This window comes from Numenius arquata, chromosome 11 (genome assembly GCF_964106895.1).
Source record: "Numenius arquata chromosome 11, bNumArq3.hap1.1, whole genome shotgun sequence".
Taxonomy (NCBI): domain Eukaryota; kingdom Metazoa; phylum Chordata; class Aves; order Charadriiformes; family Scolopacidae; genus Numenius; species Numenius arquata.
Genome location: NC_133586.1, coordinates 35852896 through 35870922, shown reverse-complemented (window position 1 = coordinate 35870922; position 18027 = coordinate 35852896). Strand labels below are relative to the sequence as shown.

General features: G+C 63.2%; 3 protein-coding genes across 3 annotated transcripts; all 3 read left to right on the top strand.

The window, feature by feature from the left end:
- The first annotated feature begins 13 nt into the window (after positions 1-13).
- FAM193B (family with sequence similarity 193 member B) lies at positions 14-8604 on the top strand. The gene is given in 11 exon segments (XM_074156406.1): positions 14-37; positions 39-356; positions 2310-2549; positions 3220-3442; positions 3638-3847; positions 4149-4563; positions 5561-5756; positions 6173-6409; positions 6914-7940; positions 8046-8121; positions 8214-8604. Coding segments are annotated over 11 exon segments (3063 nt in total). The 3' UTR covers positions 8311-8604.
- A 217-nt stretch (positions 8605-8821) lies between these two features.
- Positions 8822-15193, top strand: DDX41 (DEAD-box helicase 41). Its single transcript, XM_074155593.1, has 17 exons — positions 8822-8870; positions 8959-9057; positions 9147-9306; positions 9391-9465; positions 9820-9880; positions 10480-10616; positions 10875-10947; positions 11124-11277; positions 11389-11525; positions 11707-11869; positions 11970-12101; positions 12258-12329; positions 12596-12692; positions 13047-13196; positions 13350-13421; positions 13595-13705; positions 13966-15193. The coding sequence occupies exons 1-17, from the start codon at positions 8847-8849 to the stop codon at positions 14100-14102; spliced, it is 1854 nt and encodes a 617-aa protein (XP_074011694.1). The 5' UTR covers positions 8822-8846; the 3' UTR covers positions 14103-15193.
- Positions 14356-17913, top strand: DOK3 (docking protein 3). Its single transcript, XM_074155592.1, has 5 exons — positions 14356-14919; positions 16255-16548; positions 16689-16782; positions 16868-17040; positions 17122-17913. The coding sequence occupies exons 1-5, from the start codon at positions 14356-14358 to the stop codon at positions 17860-17862; spliced, it is 1866 nt and encodes a 621-aa protein (XP_074011693.1). The 3' UTR covers positions 17863-17913.
- Positions 17914-18027: the final 114 nt, after the last annotated feature.

The window sequence follows — 18027 nt, the reverse complement described above, 5'->3', positions numbered from 1 at the left end:
GCCCTCTCGCAAGATGGCGGCAGCGGCTTCACCTCGCCCGGGCCTTTCCCCCCTCCCTCCTTCCCCCCGGGCAGGGGCCGGACGGGCCGCGCCGCCATATTGGCTGTTGTCCTGGCTGCGGCGGGCGGCGGGCCGTGCTCGCCATGACTCGCAGGCGGAATAAGGCGGCAGCAGCAGCAGCAACGGCGGCGGGTGGCGGCGGCTCCGGGCCTCGCCGTGAGAGGGTGGGGGGTTCCGACGCCGGTCCTCCTCCCCCTCCTCCGCCACCGCCGCCGCCACCGGAACCGCCCGCCCCGCCTGAGGTGGTGGCGGCGGCGGCGGGCAGCAGCGGGGAGCCGGGCAGAGCCACCGCTCAGGTACCGTGTTAGGCCCTGCGGCGGGGAAAGGGCTGTCTCTGAGGGGATTTCAGTCGGTGCGGGGATGGGGCAGGGCCCAGGCCAACCCCCGGGCCCTGCCCCATCCCCGTACTGACCCTGGCCTCTGAGCATCCATCCCTGAGGCACCCCATCCTTGAGGCCCTGATGCCCCTCATCTCCCTCTTCCTTGTTTTGGAGGGTCCTCTGCACCTTGGGGGGTGGTGATGGGGAAGCTCCAGTGGAGCCACGCTGCTGGGGTGCCACCTTGGTGTGTATGGGGACATCCCATCACTGAAGTGGGAGGTGAAACCCAAGCCTGTCTCTGGGGGGCTTGGCAGCCTTGGGGTGTGGGAGCCACTTTTTACAGCATCGATGGCTGCGCGGGCAGGGCCCTGCCCTTGGCTTTGCTGGGCTGGGTGGTGGAGCCGGCTTGTGGCCTTGGGTTGTGGATGTGTTGAACTGCAGCGGCACTTTGGGATGCCTCTGGTAGATGGCTGGGGTGTTGGGGGGCTCCCACTGCTGTGTAGCATTCTGGGGGGCTTATCTCTCCCAGCAGTTAGAGAAAGCTGATTGCAGCCTTTGCTGGGGAGGCTGAATCAGCTGCCGAGCCTGTCCCCCACCATTGCATGTTATTCCCCTTGCCGTGACCACCAGCATGAGAGCAAAGGGCTCTTCCAGCCCCGGTGTCTGTGAGCCCTTTACTCTGTCCTTCTGTGTAGGGAGATCCTGCAGGTCTGCTCAGGAGACCCATGTGCGCTCTGGAGGGCAGATCCTCAGGATCAGGGACAGGCGTGCTTGCCTGGGTGGCGTGGCGTGCCTCAGGGGGTGTTCCCACAGCTCCTTCTTGCGGGAGGGTCCAGCCCTGCCACGGGGTGATGGCAGGTGGCTCCAGCATCTGCCTAACAGGCTGCAGGCTGGCTCCCGCACCTCTTGCTGCCTGACGTCCCTTGCTTGACACGCCTGGCCACTGCTGCCCGCTCCAGGTCGCGGGCAGAGAGCCTGAGGGTGGGCCCTGTGTCTGGATGCGCTGGGTGGGTTGGGGACATCCATCCTCTCGCCTGCAGTGTGTGGTGGTGGCCTCGTCTGCCCCTGCTGAGACACAGGGTGGCCTGGGTGCCCCCTCCTCCCCATGGCCGGCTGGGCGGGTGGGCAGGGGAGCTGTGCCCCCCCCTCTGCTCTCCTTGGCCTCTGACCTTTGCTTCACCTTGAGCCTGGGAGACGCCATCTGTTTCGCAGCAGCAGTTCACTGTGCGGCTCATTGTCGCGGGGCCCCGCCACGGCGGCAGACAATGGGGGCCCCCTCGCCTGCGCTACGCTGGGCTCGTCACGGCTGTCAGGCCTCCGGCGAGGCTGCAGGCTGCGGCCCGGCTCCTGCCGCAGCGCTGGGCGGGAAGCCCCGACCTGGCTGCCCCGTGCGGGGAGACTGCGAAGCAGCACCGGGGGCTGCACCCCACCCCAGCGCATCTGCGCCGCTGGCTGCGCAGAACAAAGAGGCGGATGGGAGGGCCTCGGGCTCTTGGGTAACATGGTGGGGGGTCTGCGATGGGCAAGGAGGGGGGGTTGTGGCTGCTGGACCCCCCTTTTGTATCCCTTTGTGGCGTTTTCTGTGGGTCTTGTGAGTCCCTTTGGTCGTGCTGTACCAGAGGTGATAGTGGGAGTTGCTGGTGGCCTCCCAGCCTTGCTTGGTGGTGTGGCTGGCTCTTTAGCATGACATGATCTTCCCAAGGGTTCAAAATGCTTCCAGATGGCACATGGCAGGCTGGCAACAGCTGGGCAGCCCGAGGCTGCTCTCCTCCAGTGGGAGAAGGTGCGGTCCCCGCATGTGCAGCCTCTGGTTTGGTGTCAGTGTCCTGAGGTCTCGTTTCCTGCCTCATCTGCCCCGCACCTGCACCGCCTTGTGTCCCTGCCGTGCAGCAGCTCACATCTGGGGTGACTCTGTGTGTCCTTCTGCAGGTGCTGCCCACTGCCAACCAGTCAGTGCAGACATGCTGCCTGCTCTGTCACCGGGAGCGCAAGGACTGGGGAGGGCCGTCCCACAATGGGCTGGTTTCCCCGGGCGAGAGGCTGCCACCGGACTTCGTGCCAACACTCGTGCAGAACCTCCTGGGAGAAATGCCACTGTGGATCTGCCAGAACTGCCGGAAGAGCGTGGAGGAGGAAGAGCGGCGGGCGGTGCAGGAGCAGGCCCTGGCGGTAAGTGGTTACGGAGCTGGGGTTGGAAAGGCCAGAGCTGTAGCTTCTGGGACCATGGTGTTGACCACCCTGTGGTGCTGGCTGCGTGTGCGGGTCCCCTCCTCGCTCAGAACTGAGCGCCTCAGGCATCCCAGCCTCGCTGCTTCCTGCAGCTTTGCTGCCCTCCCCAGGGCTGCTGCTGGCTCCTCAGCAAGAGACCGTGGTGGGACAGAGCGCGGCGCCGTGGGGGCTTGTCCGGCAGCCTGTGTTGGGTTGGAGCCGCCTGCCTGGCGAGGCTGGCAGTGCCGCTACTTCTCTGCCAGCCCCGCTCCACTGCACATTGTGCCACGTCCCTCCACTTGCCCCAAGGCTGCTCCCTGCCATTATGCTGGGTCTCCCTGGAGTGTCAGTGTGTGCCAGGGGAAGAGAAGTTCCCTTCTGCTTAGCTTTTTTTTAACCCTGACCGGGTTTGAGCGGTACCAGAGCAGATATTTGGCCCTTGCCATGTCCTGGGAGCCAGGCTGTGTTGGGCAGACAGGCTATTTGCCACCCCTGAGACAGTGACAGGAGCAGTTCACATGTGCTAAGCCCCTTCCTCACAGCAGTGGAGGGGGTCTTGGTGCCAATGCCCTGGGGCCAAGAGCTTCCCCTCACAGCCTACTGCTGCTTCACTCTGCGTTTTCCTTGCCAGGTCTCGTTATCCCACACATCCTGCAAGTCGCAGTCTTGTGGGGGTGGCTCCCACTCCTCTTCCTCCTCCTCCTCCTCTTCTTCCTCTTCGTGCCACGGGAACTCAGGGGACTGGGACCCCAGCTCTTTCTTGTCTGCTCACAAGCTCTCGGGCCTCTGGAACTCGCAGCACACCAACGGGGCCACGCAGGGCAGCCCCCTCGGGGCTTCCCCTGCTGCACTAGGTGAGTTGAAGCCGGCCGTGGGGCTGAACAGAGCTTTCTGCCTGGTCCTTGGCTCAGGTGGTTTCCTTGTGGGCACTCTGGGTGGGCAAGGGTAGGCAGGCTGGGCTTCTGCATGCCAGTGCCAACGGGATGCCTCGGTCCCTTTGCGAAGACAGAGGGTGCTGTGACCCAGCCTTAGCTCTGCTTTCCTTCCAGGCGACAAGCACCCCGGCCTTGCTCTCTCTCCGGAGTGCGCCGGCCAGGCACCTGCTGTGGCACCAGGGCTCAAGGCCTGTCCCTACAGCCACGCAGCCTCCCCCACCTCCAGCAGCGCTGCCCCAGGCTCACCTCTGCCTACCTCACTTGACTTCTGCAAGACGCTGCCGAAGCAGTTCAAAAGCATGTGCCGGAGGGCCACCCCGCCAGGTGCGTGCCCGGGGCAGGGCCAGCCTTCTCCCAGCCTGCTGCTCCATGCAGCCCTCGCTGCTCCAGTGCCTTCCCCTTGCGCTGCTCTCCGTGGGGCAGAGCTGAATCCTGCAGGGGAGACAGGGTGCCGCCAAGGCCCATCGTGAGCAGGGATGGCTTCCATCCCGAGCACCCTGATGCCTGGGAGGAGGCAGGGTTTGTCCCACAGATAAGTGGCCCGTGCAGAGGTGGTGGGTGGCTCCGAGTGTGGCCCTGGCCCGTGCGGGACAGCTGGTGTCTGACTTTCTCTGCCCCTCTGCAGGTGAGGCCTTCCACTCCTCAGAGCATCATCAGCACTCGGACCTCACTGCTCCTCCCAACAGTCCCACTGGCCTCCCCTCCCAGCCGCCAGCGCTGATCCCCTCCAAGCAGACGCCTGCCCATCCGGGGCCCTTCGGCTCCCCCCATCACGTCCCTCTGGGCACATCCCCGCAGGCTGCGCTCTTCCCTGCGCCCAGTGTGCAGGCGGCAGCCCCGAAGCCAGCGTCTGAGTCCCCTCCCGCTGGCGCGGTCACACACAGCCCAGGATCGTGTAAGAGCCCTCACCTGCCCCCTGCCAACGTGCCGCTGCTGAAGATGCCGCCACCGCTGTCAGGCTGCACTCATCCCTGCAACGGGCACTGCAGTACTTCGCTCATCCCTCCCCCCGCCTCCCACCAGCTGCCCAGCACGAACAGGTGAGTAGAGGAGCCCTGCCTGCTTCCAGCCTCTCTCCTCTCTGGGCAGTGTGCCCTTTCTCCCAACCCCTGCCCACGGATGTGTTTTTCCCTGCGGAGGAACCGGCTGCCCTCTCGTGGTGGTGCAGAGAGCCGCTGTGTTTGTGGGCCAGTCCTGCTGCTGCAGACCCCTGGTCTCTGAGGGTTGAGCTCTTTCTCTCCCCGTGTGACTTCTCCCTGCGGTTGTCCTTTAGTACTGTGGTGCAGAAGAGACTGTGCTTGCTCCTCCTCCAGCTAAAAGACCCAAAGGAACCGCCTGGTCAACCTGCTGTTGGCCAACAGGACCTTTGTCAGTGAGACCCGTCGGGCAGCTGTGGCACTGAGCAAAGGTCCTCGAGAAGATGAAGCCGGTGGACTTGTGGTTCTGCTCGCCTGCTCCCCTGGCACTCTCTGGGCTGCCTGTGCCCTGGAAGAGAGCACGCTGAGTTGCGGGTGCTGGTTCCTCTCCACTGATTAATGCTCCCTGCGGAGGGCCAGCCAGGTCCCGAGCTGGAGCTTGAGGAATGGCGCTGTAGGCCATGCCCTGGCCTCCCTGTCTCTGAGCTGGGTATTCTGTGCCTGTGGGAGCCGGGCCTGCCTGCACATGGGGATGTCTGGCAGCTGCATGCAGTTCCAGCGTTTCTCACCTGTGCTACCTGCCGCCCCCAGTGAGTACCGCTCCCTGCCCTGGAATCAGCTTGTGGCCTGGCAGGGGGACACTGCTTTTTGGAGCTCTGGTGTGTCAGCCTCCTGCCTGCCAGAGGCCCTGGGGGGCGAGGAGCTACAGATGTCTTCTGCCGTGGGCTCCTCTGGCATCTCCCCCGGAGGAGGATGCAAGGGAGGGGGTTTGTCTGCCCTGCAAATCCTTCTGCTCGGGCACAGGCTGCCCTGGGAGGGGTGTTCCTACACGTGTAGTGTGGGGCAATTTTGAGACCCCCTGGCTTCCACTCACCTCTTGCCCCTCTCCCCTTCTCCTCAGGGACCCCTCTTGCAAAGGGCACAAATTCCCAAACGGTACCAGCTGCCACCCACCGCAGCCATGCGAGGCAGATGAGGGGCTAGGGGAGGACGAGGACAGCAGCTCGGAGCGCAGTTCCTGCACCTCCTCCTCCACCAACCAGAAAGACGGGAAGTTCTGCGATTGCTGCTACTGTGAGTTCTTCGGCCACAACGCGGTGAGTGAGGGGCTGGTCTGCAGCCACCCCTGGTCCTTGTGCTCCGCTCTGCGGTGAGACGTTTATTTCACGGTCCGTGTGCCAAGAGTGTGGAGGTGGGCAGGTCTGGCTACGGCTGTTCCCTGCCGGTGTGTGCATCCCCTGCTTTGTTTCCATCCTGCCTCGTCAGCCTGCTGGTCCCCTTGCTCCTGACTCGCAGCCACCTGCCCAGCCCTGGGGCTTGGCGCAGCTGGCCAAACCCTGTGGCTTCGCGGTGGAGAAGAGTTTGGTGGGGGCTGTGCCGACTCGTCTCGCTGAGACCTCAGGGAAGGGAGAGGTGGGGGATGTCGGTGAGGGACTGGTGGGGGAGCCAGGGCCACCTGCGCATCATGCTGGCTTTGCGTGCCTGCCCGGCTGACAGCGCTCTCCTTCCGCAGCCCCCGGCCGCTCCCACGAGCCGCAACTACGCCGAGATCCGGGAGAAGTTGCGTTCACGCCTCACCAAGAGGAAAGAGGAGCTGCCGCAGAAACTAGGGCACAACAGCAGCTCGGGAGAGCCTGCTGTGGACCACCGCAATGTGGACGAGCTGCTGGACTACATCAACAGCACAGAGCCCAAGCCCTTGAACAGTGCCAAGGCGGCCAAGCGGGCACGGCACAAGCAGAAGAAGAAGGTGAGGCTGGGCAGAGGGAAGCACTGCGCGGGGCAGGCTGCAGCAGGGGGGTCAGGGCAAGACTCTGCTCCTTGCAGGGCTTTGCCTTCTCTCCCTCACAGCTGTTTAATTTTTTGAGCTCTGTGTCCTTTGCTGCCCTGTCCCCTGAGGTGACAGCAGTGCCCAGCTCTGTGCAGGACTTCCCCTGCCTCTGTTCCCACAGAGGGTGGCCCAGTCCTGGGCACTCGGTGTCACGGCTCTGACAAACATGGTGCATCTGTGTCGGGGAGAGGTGGTACCGTGATGGCTTGTCCTGGTGCCTCATGCCCGGAGCAGTGTCCTGCATGCAGCGCGGTGGCTGTTGCGGTGCTCATGGAGGACGTGACAGTTTGGGGGGTTGCAAAGACATGGGGTGGCCATGCTGAGTGCTGGTCCTTGGGTTTGCTACCTGACAAAGCTGGTGCACAGCTAGTCCTGTGGCTCTGTGGCCTATTCCACACGATCCTCATGGCACCCGTGTTGCAGGAGAAGGAGAAAGCCCAGCTGGAAGCCGAGGCCCAGAAGCGGGCAGAGCGTGCCCCTGCAGCCAGCCAGGCCAGGGAGCCGACCGAGGAGAAGTTGCTGGAGTGGCCAGAGCTGGAGCTGGAGCGGGTGAACAGCTTCCTCAGCAGCCGGCTGCAGGAGATCAAGAACACCATCAAGGACTCCATCCGGGCCAGCTTCAGCGTCTATGACCTCAACCTGGATGTCAATGACTTCCCCAAGAAGGCAGCCGTCCTGGAGCAGAAGAACCTGCTCTCCCACCTCAACGGCTCCTCCGACCTGCAGGACATAGACCTGGCACTGGCCCCGCTCAGCCTGGGCCCCGCCAAGAGCCATGCGCTGCTGCGGGGTGAACTGGGCCCCCGATGGGGCGAGGGGCCCGGGGAGCCCCCGCCAGCACCGGCAGCTGAGAACGGCGTGGTGAAGCGCCTCAGCGCTGTGCCCAGCCTCTCCCGCATGATCTGGGTGCAGTCCAAGGCTGCGGACTCTGCCACCGATGGCAGCGGGCTGAGCCCGGAGCCCAAGGAGGGACCGCAGCCCAAAGGGCCGGAGCCGCCAGAGCCGGTGCCTGCCGGGAACCGGCAGCGGAAGAACAAGCGGCAGAACGGGCAGGCGAAGAAAGGGGAGGGCACCACCGCAGTGCCCGGTGCCCAGACCCGGCTGGAGAGCTCTGGTGTGAAGGGGCAGGTGCTGGGAGCCAAGCACCCTTCCAAGGCCAGCGTCCCAGAGCCGCAGCGGGTGGGTGGCTGTGCTGAGCCGGGGGAGAGCGGCAAGGGGCAGCCTTGGGGCTGCGGCAGCGGCAGGCCGGAGAAGGAGAGGAGTGGAGAGTGGAAAGGCCGGAGGGGAGAGGGCAAAGCAGAGCCGCCAGAGCCGGCGCAGCAACAACCACCTGCCCCAGCCGTGGGGGACCGGCAGCTGCCTGCCCCCCCTGCCCTGGGGGGCTCCCCCCAGCCCAAGGGGAAGAGCAGGAAGAGCCGGAACAAGGTGGAGAAATCCAATACCTCGATTGGTGAGTACCGGGAACGCCGCTCTGTGCTGCCAGGCTGGCGGTGGCCCCTTCCCCAGCTGCCAGCCCCTCCGGCCGTGCTGACCCTCTGCTCCTCTGCTCCCCCAGATGACGTGTTCCTGCCCAAGGACCTGGACGGGGCGGAGATGGACGAGACTGACAGAGAAGTGGAGTATTTCAAGAGGTGAGGAGGCAGCCCTGGGAGGGGGGCTGAGCCTTGCTGGGGGGGTGCAGAAGGGCTGGAAATTGATGAGGGCCGTGTCTTCTCCATGTCAGGTTCTGCCTGGACTCAGCCAAGCAGACGCGGCAGAAGATGGCGGTGAACTGGACCAACTTCACCCTGAAGAAAACCACTTCCAGCGCAGCCCAGTGAGGTGCTGGGGGGAAATGGCTGCCCCACCCACCCACGGCCGCTCGCCTCTCCTCACTGTGCCCCCCGCCCCGCGGGCCCCCGCCTCGCCTCGGTGGGGTCCCCTCCTCCGCGGGGGGCCCTGGTGCTCTCCTGCCCCGCGGGGACCCCCAGGGCTCCCCTTATCCTCCTGCCCCCTCCCCCTGCGGGGTCACCCCGGCCGTCCTGTCCCCCTCTCCGTGGGCGCCCAGCTCCCCGCGCCGCGGGGAATGACCGTGCTGGACCCAATAAAGAACTTTTTAATTTTTTATTTTATTTAAACCCTGCTGTCTGCTGCTTTCTGCCGCGCCGGGGCCTGGGGGAGCCGCGGGGGGGTGGCCGCCATGCGCCTTCTGCACAAGTTTGGCCGCCCAGGCGACCCGTCGGGCCTAGGCTCCCGCGCGTGGGGAGGGGGCGTGGCAACGCGTTGCTAGGCGACGGCGCCCGTTCCAGTAAAGCGTCACTTCCGGCGCTCCGGATTTACATCCGGGGCGGTGCAACTGTTGTGTGGAGACGGCGCCATGGAGCCCGGGGCCGAGCGGAAGGTAGGGCCGGGCCTATCCGGGCCGGTACCGGCAGCTCTGGCGGGGCTGGTGCCGCCCCGGTCCGGCCTCACCTCGCGTGTCCCCGCAGAGGCAGCGGGAGGAGGCGGCAGAGACGTCCGATCTGTCCGGGGAGGAAGATGACGACTATGTGCCCTACGTGCCCGTCAAGCAGCGCAAGCAGCAGATGGTAACGGGGCCTGGCGGTGCCGGGGTCGGGCTCCGGGCGTCCCTCCCGGCGCGGGGCCTCTCATTCTGCCTCCACCCGCTTCCTTCCAGCTGCAGAAGCTGCTGCAGATGCGGCGGAAGGTGGTGTCGGAGGACGAGCAGCGGGACAGTGGGAGTGAGCAGCGGGGTGATGAGGATGACATCCCTCTGGGGCCTCAGTCCAACATCAGCCTCCTGGACCAGCACCAGCACCTCAAGGAGAAGGCGGAAGGTAGGGGAGTGGCTGGCTGTAGGGCCGGGTGGCTTTTGTGGAGGACTGAAACCACTTCACTGATTCCCTGACTCTCCCCCCAAGCTCGGAAGGAGTCAGCCAAGGAGAAGCAGCTGAAGGAAGAAGAGAAGATCCTGGAGAGCGTGGCAGAGGGCCGAGGTGAGTGGTGGGAGCGCCACTTCTCTCAAACCTGTCTGTAGAGGTCTTAGGGCAGCGGTAGGAGTACTACCTGCCTCGCAACACTTGGGAATGTTCACACCTGGTGATGGGATGGGAGATCACAACAGGACCCCTCAGTCAGCATCCAACTGACTGCCTTAGATGGGATGTTGCCGTGTCAGGCCCCTGGGCACAGCAGGCTCTGCCACTTAGTGTTCCTGTAGCCAGAGGTGCTATCAGGGGTGCTGCTTGTCCTCCTCTCTCTCTGGTCACAGTCTCCCAAACCGTTTGCCTGAGTAGTTCTCCACTGAATGTGGAGAGCTTGTACTGACCCTATTGCCTTTGTTCTTGCAGCTTTGATGTCAGTGAAGGAGATGGCAAAGGGCATCACCTATGATGATCCAATTAAAACCAGGTGCGTTTCACAGTACAGAGGTTATTTCTCTGAAAACATTGCTTCCTTGTGGTTGAAGAGAACTAGAAGCCGTGCAGCCTAGCAGGAGGAGCATTGGGTTCTCTCTTGCTCTACTGCCTGGCTTCTTGCCGCTGTGCATGCGATTGAAGGCTGTTGAGTCACCTTAGATGTTGTTTTATGTACAGTCAAGATTTTCTAGAATATGTTTATGTTAAACTTGAGGACTTGAGGTAGATCTTCAGATTTTGGAGGTGACTGAGCTAGAGGAAGAGACTGGGTGAGCCCACAGAGCCAGCGCTGCTCGAGGCAGCGTCAGAGAGATGATCAAGACGTGTCCAAAAGATTTTGCCATGTTCCGCCCACCATCTGTAGACTGTTCTCACCTGCAAGCTTGGGACTTCTTACTGAGACTTTAGGAAAAGGTTTAATGCATAGAACTGGCTTGGATCTTCTCCCATGCTCTCACCATGATGCCCCTTGAGGTTACCTATTTTCCCTGGTGGGATTTCGGAGCCTGACAGGGACTTCTCTTGGGGGGCTGCTGGCTCTGGAGCCCCAGCCTCATTCTGCACCATGAACTTTCTCTGTTGTCATTGCAGCTGGAGAGCGCCTCGTTACATCCTGGGCATGTCAGAGGCACGGCATGATCGTGTGCGCAAGAAGTACCACATCCTAGTGGAGGGGGAAGGCATCCCACCCCCCATCAAGAGCTTCAAGGAGATGAAGTTCCCAGCAGGTGGGCCAGGAGAGGAGCCTGGCAGGGTGGGGGACAGCATTTTCCTGGGAAATGTGCATCAGTGAGCAAAGCTGTCAGATCTTTGATGCTTAGTGTTAGTGGGGTTGCAGCTGAAATTCCTAACGGTGACTGTGACACCCAGCTGCTGGCCCAAGGAGTGTTTGTCACTGGTGGAAGAGCTGGTGCTGGGACACGAGTAGGAGGGAAAGCAGGAGAAGACTTCAGTCATGAATGTGTGTGTCCCTTGTTCTCTGACAGCTATCCTGAGGGGCCTGAAGAAAAAAGGAATCCAGCAGCCAACACCCATACAGATCCAAGGCATCCCCACGATGTGAGTGCTCTGTCCTCGACCCAGAGTGGGGAGAGGTTGCTTCCTAGAGCCCACCCAGCGGCGTATACCGCCTGCTCTTCCCTGGTGACAGATGTGTCCTGTCACCTTGCTCAGCCCTGGAGGTCTGAGCCGTTCTGTGATGCTCCTCCTCACCATCGGCTCCGTTTCTCTGCCAGCCTCTCGGGAAGGGACATGATTGGCATTGCGTTCACTGGCTCTGGGAAGACCTTGGTGTTCACCCTCCCTGTGATCATGTTCTGTCTGGAGCAGGAGAAGAGGCTGCCATTTTCCAAGCGAGAGGGACCCTACGGACTCATCATCTGTCCCTCGGTGAGTGTTGGGAGCATGGTGACATGCAGGAGAAAGTTTTGATTGATACTCAGTGGCAATCCCTGATCATCCTTGTATAGAGGTGTAGGAATGTTTGTTTTCTCTTTGCAGCGGGAGCTGGCCCGGCAGACCCACGGCATCATTGAGTACTACTGCCGCCTGCTGCAGGAGGACGGCCTGCCCCCCCTGCGCTGCGCCCTCTGCATCGGGGGCATGTCTGTCAAGGAGCAGATGGAGACAATCAAACAGTAAGACCTTCTGGTGGGGTCTTCTGGGGATAGAGCTGTGCTCTGTTTTGTGGCAGGGGACTAAGGGGTGACACTAGGGGCTGGATGGCTTCAGGAAAGTGTTGGGGTATTACCTTCCCTACGTATCACTGCGTGGGGCGGGAATCCAAGTGCCTGACCGTGGCCACCTCTTGTCCCACAGTGGTGTACACATGATGGTGGCAACCCCTGGCCGTCTGATGGACCTGTTGCAGAAGAAGATGGTGAGCCTGGACATCTGCCGTTACTTGGCCTTGGATGAGGCTGACAGGATGATCGATATGGGCTTTGAGGGGGACATCCGTACCATCTTCTCCTACTTCAAGGTACTGAGCTGACGTGATATGAGCACCCTGAAGCTCAATCCCTGCACCCTCCTGGTTGGGTGAGTGCTAAATCCTTGCCCGCACTGTGCTCCCTGTGCAGGGCCAGCGACAGACCCTCCTCTTCAGTGCTACAATGCCCAAGAAGATCCAGAACTTTGCCAAGAGTGCCCTGGTGAAGCCCATCACCATTAACGTTGGCCGAGCGGGTGCTGCCAGCCTGGACGTTGTGCAGGTGCGGTAGTTGAGTGCTCCCCCATGCCTGCGTGGGAGTCCAGCACCGTTCATGAGGGCACTTGATGCATCCCTTGTCAGGGAGCTGTGGTTCATGGCCTTCCGTCCCAGCAGTTTCTCTGCTGCCGGCCTGACCTGTCCCTGTGCTTGTTCCTAGGAGGTAGAGTACGTGAAAGAGGAGGCCAAGATGGTGTACCTCCTTGAGTGCCTGCAGAAGACCCCACCACCCGTGAGTAGTCGCTCCAGCTGCTCTGGCAGCATGGCTGAGGACAAGGCAGGCACACAGCAGCCCTCGGGCACAGGTTGAGTTGGCAGTGGGGACACAGCTGTGATGCTGCAGGGCTCTGCTGTGTGTGGGGTAGTCATGTGAGCGAGCTGTGCTCCAGGTCCTGGGCCCAGAGCTGTTGTGTGCTCTGCCCAGCCAGAGGGAGTGGGTTTCCTGGGGGTGCCATCCCACAGAAAGGCAGCTCTTCCATCATGTCTATGCTGCCGCAGGTGCTGATCTTTGCGGAGAAGAAGGCGGATGTTGATGCGATCCATGAGTACCTGCTGCTTAAGGGTGTGGAAGCTGTGGCCATCCATGGAGGGAAAGGTTAGTGAGGGTGTCGGGGAAGCCCGGGCTGCGGTGTGGCCCTGCCTGACCCTGCTCCTGCCAGGGTGGTATGTGGCCTTGGGAGGTCCCAGAGTGCAGCAGTTTGTGGTGGTGTGAGGACAGGCTGTGGTGGTGTCAGGAATGAATGCCACGTTGTATGTAGCAGGTATAAATACAGTGCAGATCCCTATGGGACCTAGAGGTCCCTTTGCTCCTTTGGGGAAAGGCTGCATAGCTTCTCTCACTGGGGGAGCCCTGGTTGAGTGGTGCTTGGCTTTGAGGCCATAGTGGTTGCCGCAAGAGGTAGGACTGGGAGCTCTGCCTATGCTGATCTTCTCTGCTGGGCCTTTGCAGATCAGGAGGAACGGACAAAAGCCATCGAGGCCTTCCGGGATGGGAAGAAAGATGTCCTGGTTGCCACTGATGTCGCTTCCAAGGGTCTGGACTTCCCAGCCATCCAGCACGTCATCAACTACGACATGCCAGAGGAGATTGAGAACTATGGTGGGGACTGGGCCCCGTGGGGGACCAACAAGGGCATGGTGGGGCGGGTGCGGAGGCCAGCAAGGTTCTGTGCTTGTCTCTGCAGTGTCTGGGGACAGGGATGGTCTGTCATGTTGCATTTGCCCAGGCCTGATCCTGTCTCTTTCTCCACAGTTCACCGTATTGGGCGTACGGGCCGTTCGGGCAACACTGGCATTGCCACCACCTTCATCAACAAGGCCTGCGGTGAGGACCAGCATGGGGCTGGGGGCTGCTGGTGGTAGGGCTGCAGCTGTAGGAGGCAGCTGGGTGATGGAACTGCCTCTGCCTTGGCAAGGGGGACGTTCCTGAGCAAGCAGGGGTGAGTCACGATGGCCCTCCATGCTCAGTCTGTGTCTGATCCCCGTCTCTGCCCCCAGATGAGTCAGTGCTGATGGACCTGAAGGCCCTGCTCCTGGAGGCGAAGCAGAAGGTGCCGCCCGTGCTCCAGGTGCTGCACTGTGGGGATGAGACGATGCTGGACATCGGAGGTGAGAGACCCCAGGCTGGCAGAGGGATGTCCCGCAGGGCTGTTGAAAGACCTGGGCTGCAGACAGGACCCCCAGTTCCCATCGATCCAGGCTCCTGGGGCAGTTCCTGCCTGCCTCGGGGCTGTCGTTGCCTGGCCATGTGGCCTGCCCCATGCTGTGGCAACATGGGGAGACACTGGTGTAGGCCCTCTGCTTCTGGGGTAGGAGGCCACTCTGCTGGCGTGGCCCAGCTCCCCCTGACCTCTTCCCTCCTGTTGCAGGCGAGCGGGGCTGCGCCTTCTGCGGCGGCCTGGGCCATCGCATCACCGACTGCCCCAAGCTGGAGGCCATGCAGACCAAGCAAGTCAGCAACATCGGCCGCAAAGACTACCTGGCCCACAGCTCTATGGACTTCTAGCCTGGGGAGCGTGCTGCCCAGTGCTCCCCCAGCGCCGGCCTTCGTTCCTTTTCAACTGGGCCAGCAGCCCAGCTGCCCTCACCATTCCCAAGTCCAGGGGCCTCTCCTGCACTGCTGTGGCTCCTTTTCCAGGCATTTGGCTACTGGGGCTGTTGCTAGCTCAGCCTGCGAAGCTCCTGACCCAGGAGGAAATGTGTGGAGCTGTGCTGCAACATCCCATTATGGCAGCGGCGCGTTGGGCAAGCAGGTAGTGATGCCCGAGGGGAGGAAGAAGCCCCATGTGTGGTGGCAGGTCTGTGGCCAGCTGCCCGCTGCCCCTGCCAGCCCCCTGCAGTGGCGTGACCAGGGTCCTGCATCGTCGTTCCCCGCCAAAGCCCCTCGATTCCTCCGGGATCATCCCCCTTACCTGGGTTTGTGCCTCCTCAACTGGTGGCTGTTCCCGTGTCCCCCAAACACGCTCGGATGCAGCCGGGGCAAGGCGGTGCCTGCTGTGCTCCTGTCGGGCAGTCCCCTCGGCGCTTCCTGTGCTCTGCCCGCGTGTGTTCTGCCCCACTGCCCCTCTGCGAGGGGGAGGGCGGACAGACGAACACCTCCTGTGGCCCAGCCTCTGCCCCTCATCCCACACATCAAAAAGGGGAAGTTGCTGCGAGAAGGAAGTCTGCGCCATGCAGTTGCCTGGGTTGCAGCAGTCACATTTTCTCCGCTGCTGGTAGCCCGAGTCCCCGATCCTTGCGCTGGCTGCCAGGGCGGCGCTGGGCCCATGGAGAGACCGGTGAAGGATGGGATCCTCTATGTGCAGCACTGCAAATTTGGGAAGGTAAAGAGTGGATTTGGGGCTGGGTGCAGGGTTTGTCCTGATCTGTCTTGATGCCGGGCCTGGGGTCAGGCCTTTGGCAGGCTGGGATGGGGGGACTTGGAACCAGACCCCCTTGGAGCTGCCCCGGGGGCATCCTGGACTCTGCAGCCCCAGGAGCAGGACTCTCCCTGTGGCTGAGGGGACTCATCCGTGCAGGCACCTGCTTGGGGTCCCTCTTCTCGCTTGGTCACCACGCGATTCGCAATGAAACAATAAACGCGTGTTAACGAGGCGCAGCTCCAGCGTGTGTGTGGGAGCGGGGCAGCGTGTGGGATGTGGCTCTGTGCCCAGCCCTCCATGACTCTGGCCCTGGGGGAGCCACTGCCATCCGCGGGGCACCCCTCACGGCTTGGCCTGCTGTCCTGGGCCCTCGGGGCGGGCACCGAGTGTCACAGCCTTCTGGGTATGGCATGGGTGACATGGTGGGAGTCCTCGCAGGGTCAAGATGGGTGTTGGTGAAGCAGGTCCCACTGGCTATGCCTTAGTGGCATCCCTTCTGCCACCGCGGGGTGGCTGTGCCCCTGTGGGGGGCTCGGTGGATGTGCGGGGGCTACAATGGTGCTCCCATCTCCCCACCGAGTGAGAGCAGAGTCCTGGAAGCGAAGCGGGCAGGCCCTGCGTGCGCGGTGCTGGTGCCCTGCTGCACGTAGGAGGCAGGTGGGCTGGTGGCAGTGGGTATTTTGGGTGCTCGGCTGCATCTGTTTTCTGCGGGGTGGAGGCCCTGCTGTTCTGAGGTGCGTGGGGGCACGTGCCCCCTCAATCCCATGACAGGCTAGGAAGGTGCTGGTGCCGCAGAGCCTCCCCTGGGAGGAAGCGGGCTGCAAGCTGCAGGGCCTGGCAGATGTGAGGCTGCTGGCAGGAGCCTCAGCTGCTCAAAATGGCCTTAATTTGCATCGGGGTCTGTCCTGAGAGCAGCTCGGGAGCTCAGCTGCAGCAGCAGCAGGCTGGCACTTGCAGCAGGGAACAAAGAGCAGGACCTGGGGCTCGGCGAGCCAGGAGCAAGCGTGACTCACCCAGAAAGCCATGCTGAGCTCACTCGGGGCACAGCCCCCCCCCTCAACCCAGCTTTGGGACAGCCCTGCCCCACGGCCCTGGGGGTCTGCACTGGCTCCAGCTCTCCATGCCCTCCTGCAGCACCTGGCGGGTGTGGGCAGAGACCCCCTGTGCCCCCTCCTGCCCCACACGGCTCTTCCCGAGCACTGCCAGCCCTGCAGGAGGGCAGTGCTGCACAGATGCAGCAGGCAGCTCATTGCTGACCCTTTTTTTCCCCCTGCCTGTGCCCTTCCCACGCCACAGAGATTCTGGAGGAAGATGCGAGCCCAGCTCTTTGCCGCCAGCCCCTCCGGCGTGGCCCGCATGGAGAAGTTTGACGTGCGGGATGACGGCACCACACTGGAGAAGACCTCCCTGCGGCGGTGTGCCCGCCGGGTGATCCGCCTCTCGGACTGCGTCTCCGTGGGCCCAGCGGGCACCGAGAGCTGCCCCAAAGCCACTGCTGCCTTCTACCTCACCACTACGGAAAAGAGCTACTTGCTGGCATCCGAGCAGCGGGATGAATGGATCACCCAGATCTGCCAGCTGGCCTTCCAGGTACTGTGGGGTCCAGCACAGCCAGGACCCCTCACTCTGCTCCTGGCATGGGTGAGCCAGGGGACTCTGGGGTGTGTGGGCAGCCAGGGGAGCTTGTGCTCCCCAAGTCGGGGGGCCGTGCTCCCATCCCTCTGTTTCAGGGTGCACAGGAGACGACACAGAGCAGTGCCAGGATCCAGCCTAGCCCCGCTGTCCCTATGGAGGAGAACACTCTCTACTCCTCCTGGCAGGACCGTAGGTGCAGGGGTGGCAGGTGGGGCCGGGGTGGGCTCCGGCTTGGTGCTCTGGTGCTGACCCCCGCCTTGTTCTGCTCCTGTAGTGACTGAATTCCCAGTGCTGGTGGTCCAGACGGAGGCAGCCACCCGCTGTGGCCTGCACGGGCACTACCTGCTCTCAGCCCTTCCCCAGAGCCTGACGCTGAAAGACCCACAGTCCCGGCAGCCCCTGCTCACCTGGCCCTACCCCTTCCTCCGCAAGTTTGGCCAGGATCAGGTGCGTGTCCCCCTCCCTCCTTGGGGCTGCTGCCTCTCCCGGGTGGGTGCCAGCCCCTCACCCTGCTCTCTGGCCCTGCAGACTGTCTTCTCCTTTGAGGCTGGCCGCCGCAGCGACTCTGGCGAGGGCACCTTCACCTTCAGCACCCCACAGGCCTCAGAGCTCTGCCGCGCTGTGTCTGCCGCCATCACCTGCAAGCAGCAGGGCAAGGAAGCCCCAGACCCTCGGCTCTTCTGTGCCCCAGACCCTCAGCTCTCTGCACAGCAGGGCCTCAAGTCCCAGCCCTGGGGACCCGGGGCCGAGGAGCCCCAGCCCAGCCTACCCCTTGGCGGGGCACAGCCTGCCTCCCACCCCCCGGCCAGCCTCCTCCGCTTCCCCCCACCAGAGACGGAGGCCACGGGCCCCATCATCTATGCCTCCATTGCCCGGGGCCAGCAGCCCCTCTTTGGGCCAGGGCCACCAGGCCCTGGTGAGCCCTGGGCCCCAGGGAAGCTACCCCCTGAGCATCTCTACGAGAACATCTTCACCACGGAGATGGGTCCTGCCGGGGCAGAGGAAGAGGAGGAAGAGGAAGAGGAGGAGGGGCAGTGGGAGCTGGGGTGCCGGCAGGCACCTGAGGGTCACAGCAGTGAGGTGGGCCCCCTCTATGACAACCAGGCTGCCCTGGCCCAGCTGCCACGGGGCAGCCCCCAGCCCCCTGAGCAGCGCTGGGGGCAGGAGGTGCCACCGCAGCACCCTGGGCACAAGCCCCAGAGAAACCTCCGGGCCAAGCTCGTGCGGCTGCTCAGCAGGGAGACCCCTGGCCGGCGGGACTGGGCCTGAGCCCGGGCTGGATGCCATTCAGTGATGCAGTGAATAAACATCCTGGGCTGGACTGGGCTCTGTTGGTGCTGCGGGGGCGGGCAGGGGTCGGTCCCGGGGTCAGTGCTGCGGGGGCGGGTAGGGACCAAGACCGGGACGGGGTCCGGGATCGGTGGCGGGTGGGGG

Excerpts from the sequence above, each read along its gene's own strand:
- DDX41 (XM_074155593.1), top strand. The coding sequence starts at position 8,847 with ATGGAGCCCGGGGCCGAGCGGAAG. Across the intron at positions 12,102-12,257 it reads CCAGCCTGGACGTTGTGCAG|GAGGTAGAGTACGTGAAAGA; the intron begins GTGCGGTAGTTG and ends GCTTGTTCCTAG. Across the intron at positions 13,422-13,594 it reads CTTCATCAACAAGGCCTGCG|ATGAGTCAGTGCTGATGGAC; the intron begins GTGAGGACCAGC and ends CTCTGCCCCCAG.
- DOK3 (XM_074155592.1), top strand. The coding sequence starts at position 14,356 with ATGCCCGAGGGGAGGAAGAAGCCCCATGTGTGGTGGCAGGTCTGTGGC. Across the intron at positions 16,549-16,688 it reads TCTGCCAGCTGGCCTTCCAG|GGTGCACAGGAGACGACACA; the intron begins GTACTGTGGGGT and ends CCTCTGTTTCAG. Across the intron at positions 16,783-16,867 it reads CTACTCCTCCTGGCAGGACC|TGACTGAATTCCCAGTGCTG; the intron begins GTAGGTGCAGGG and ends CTGCTCCTGTAG.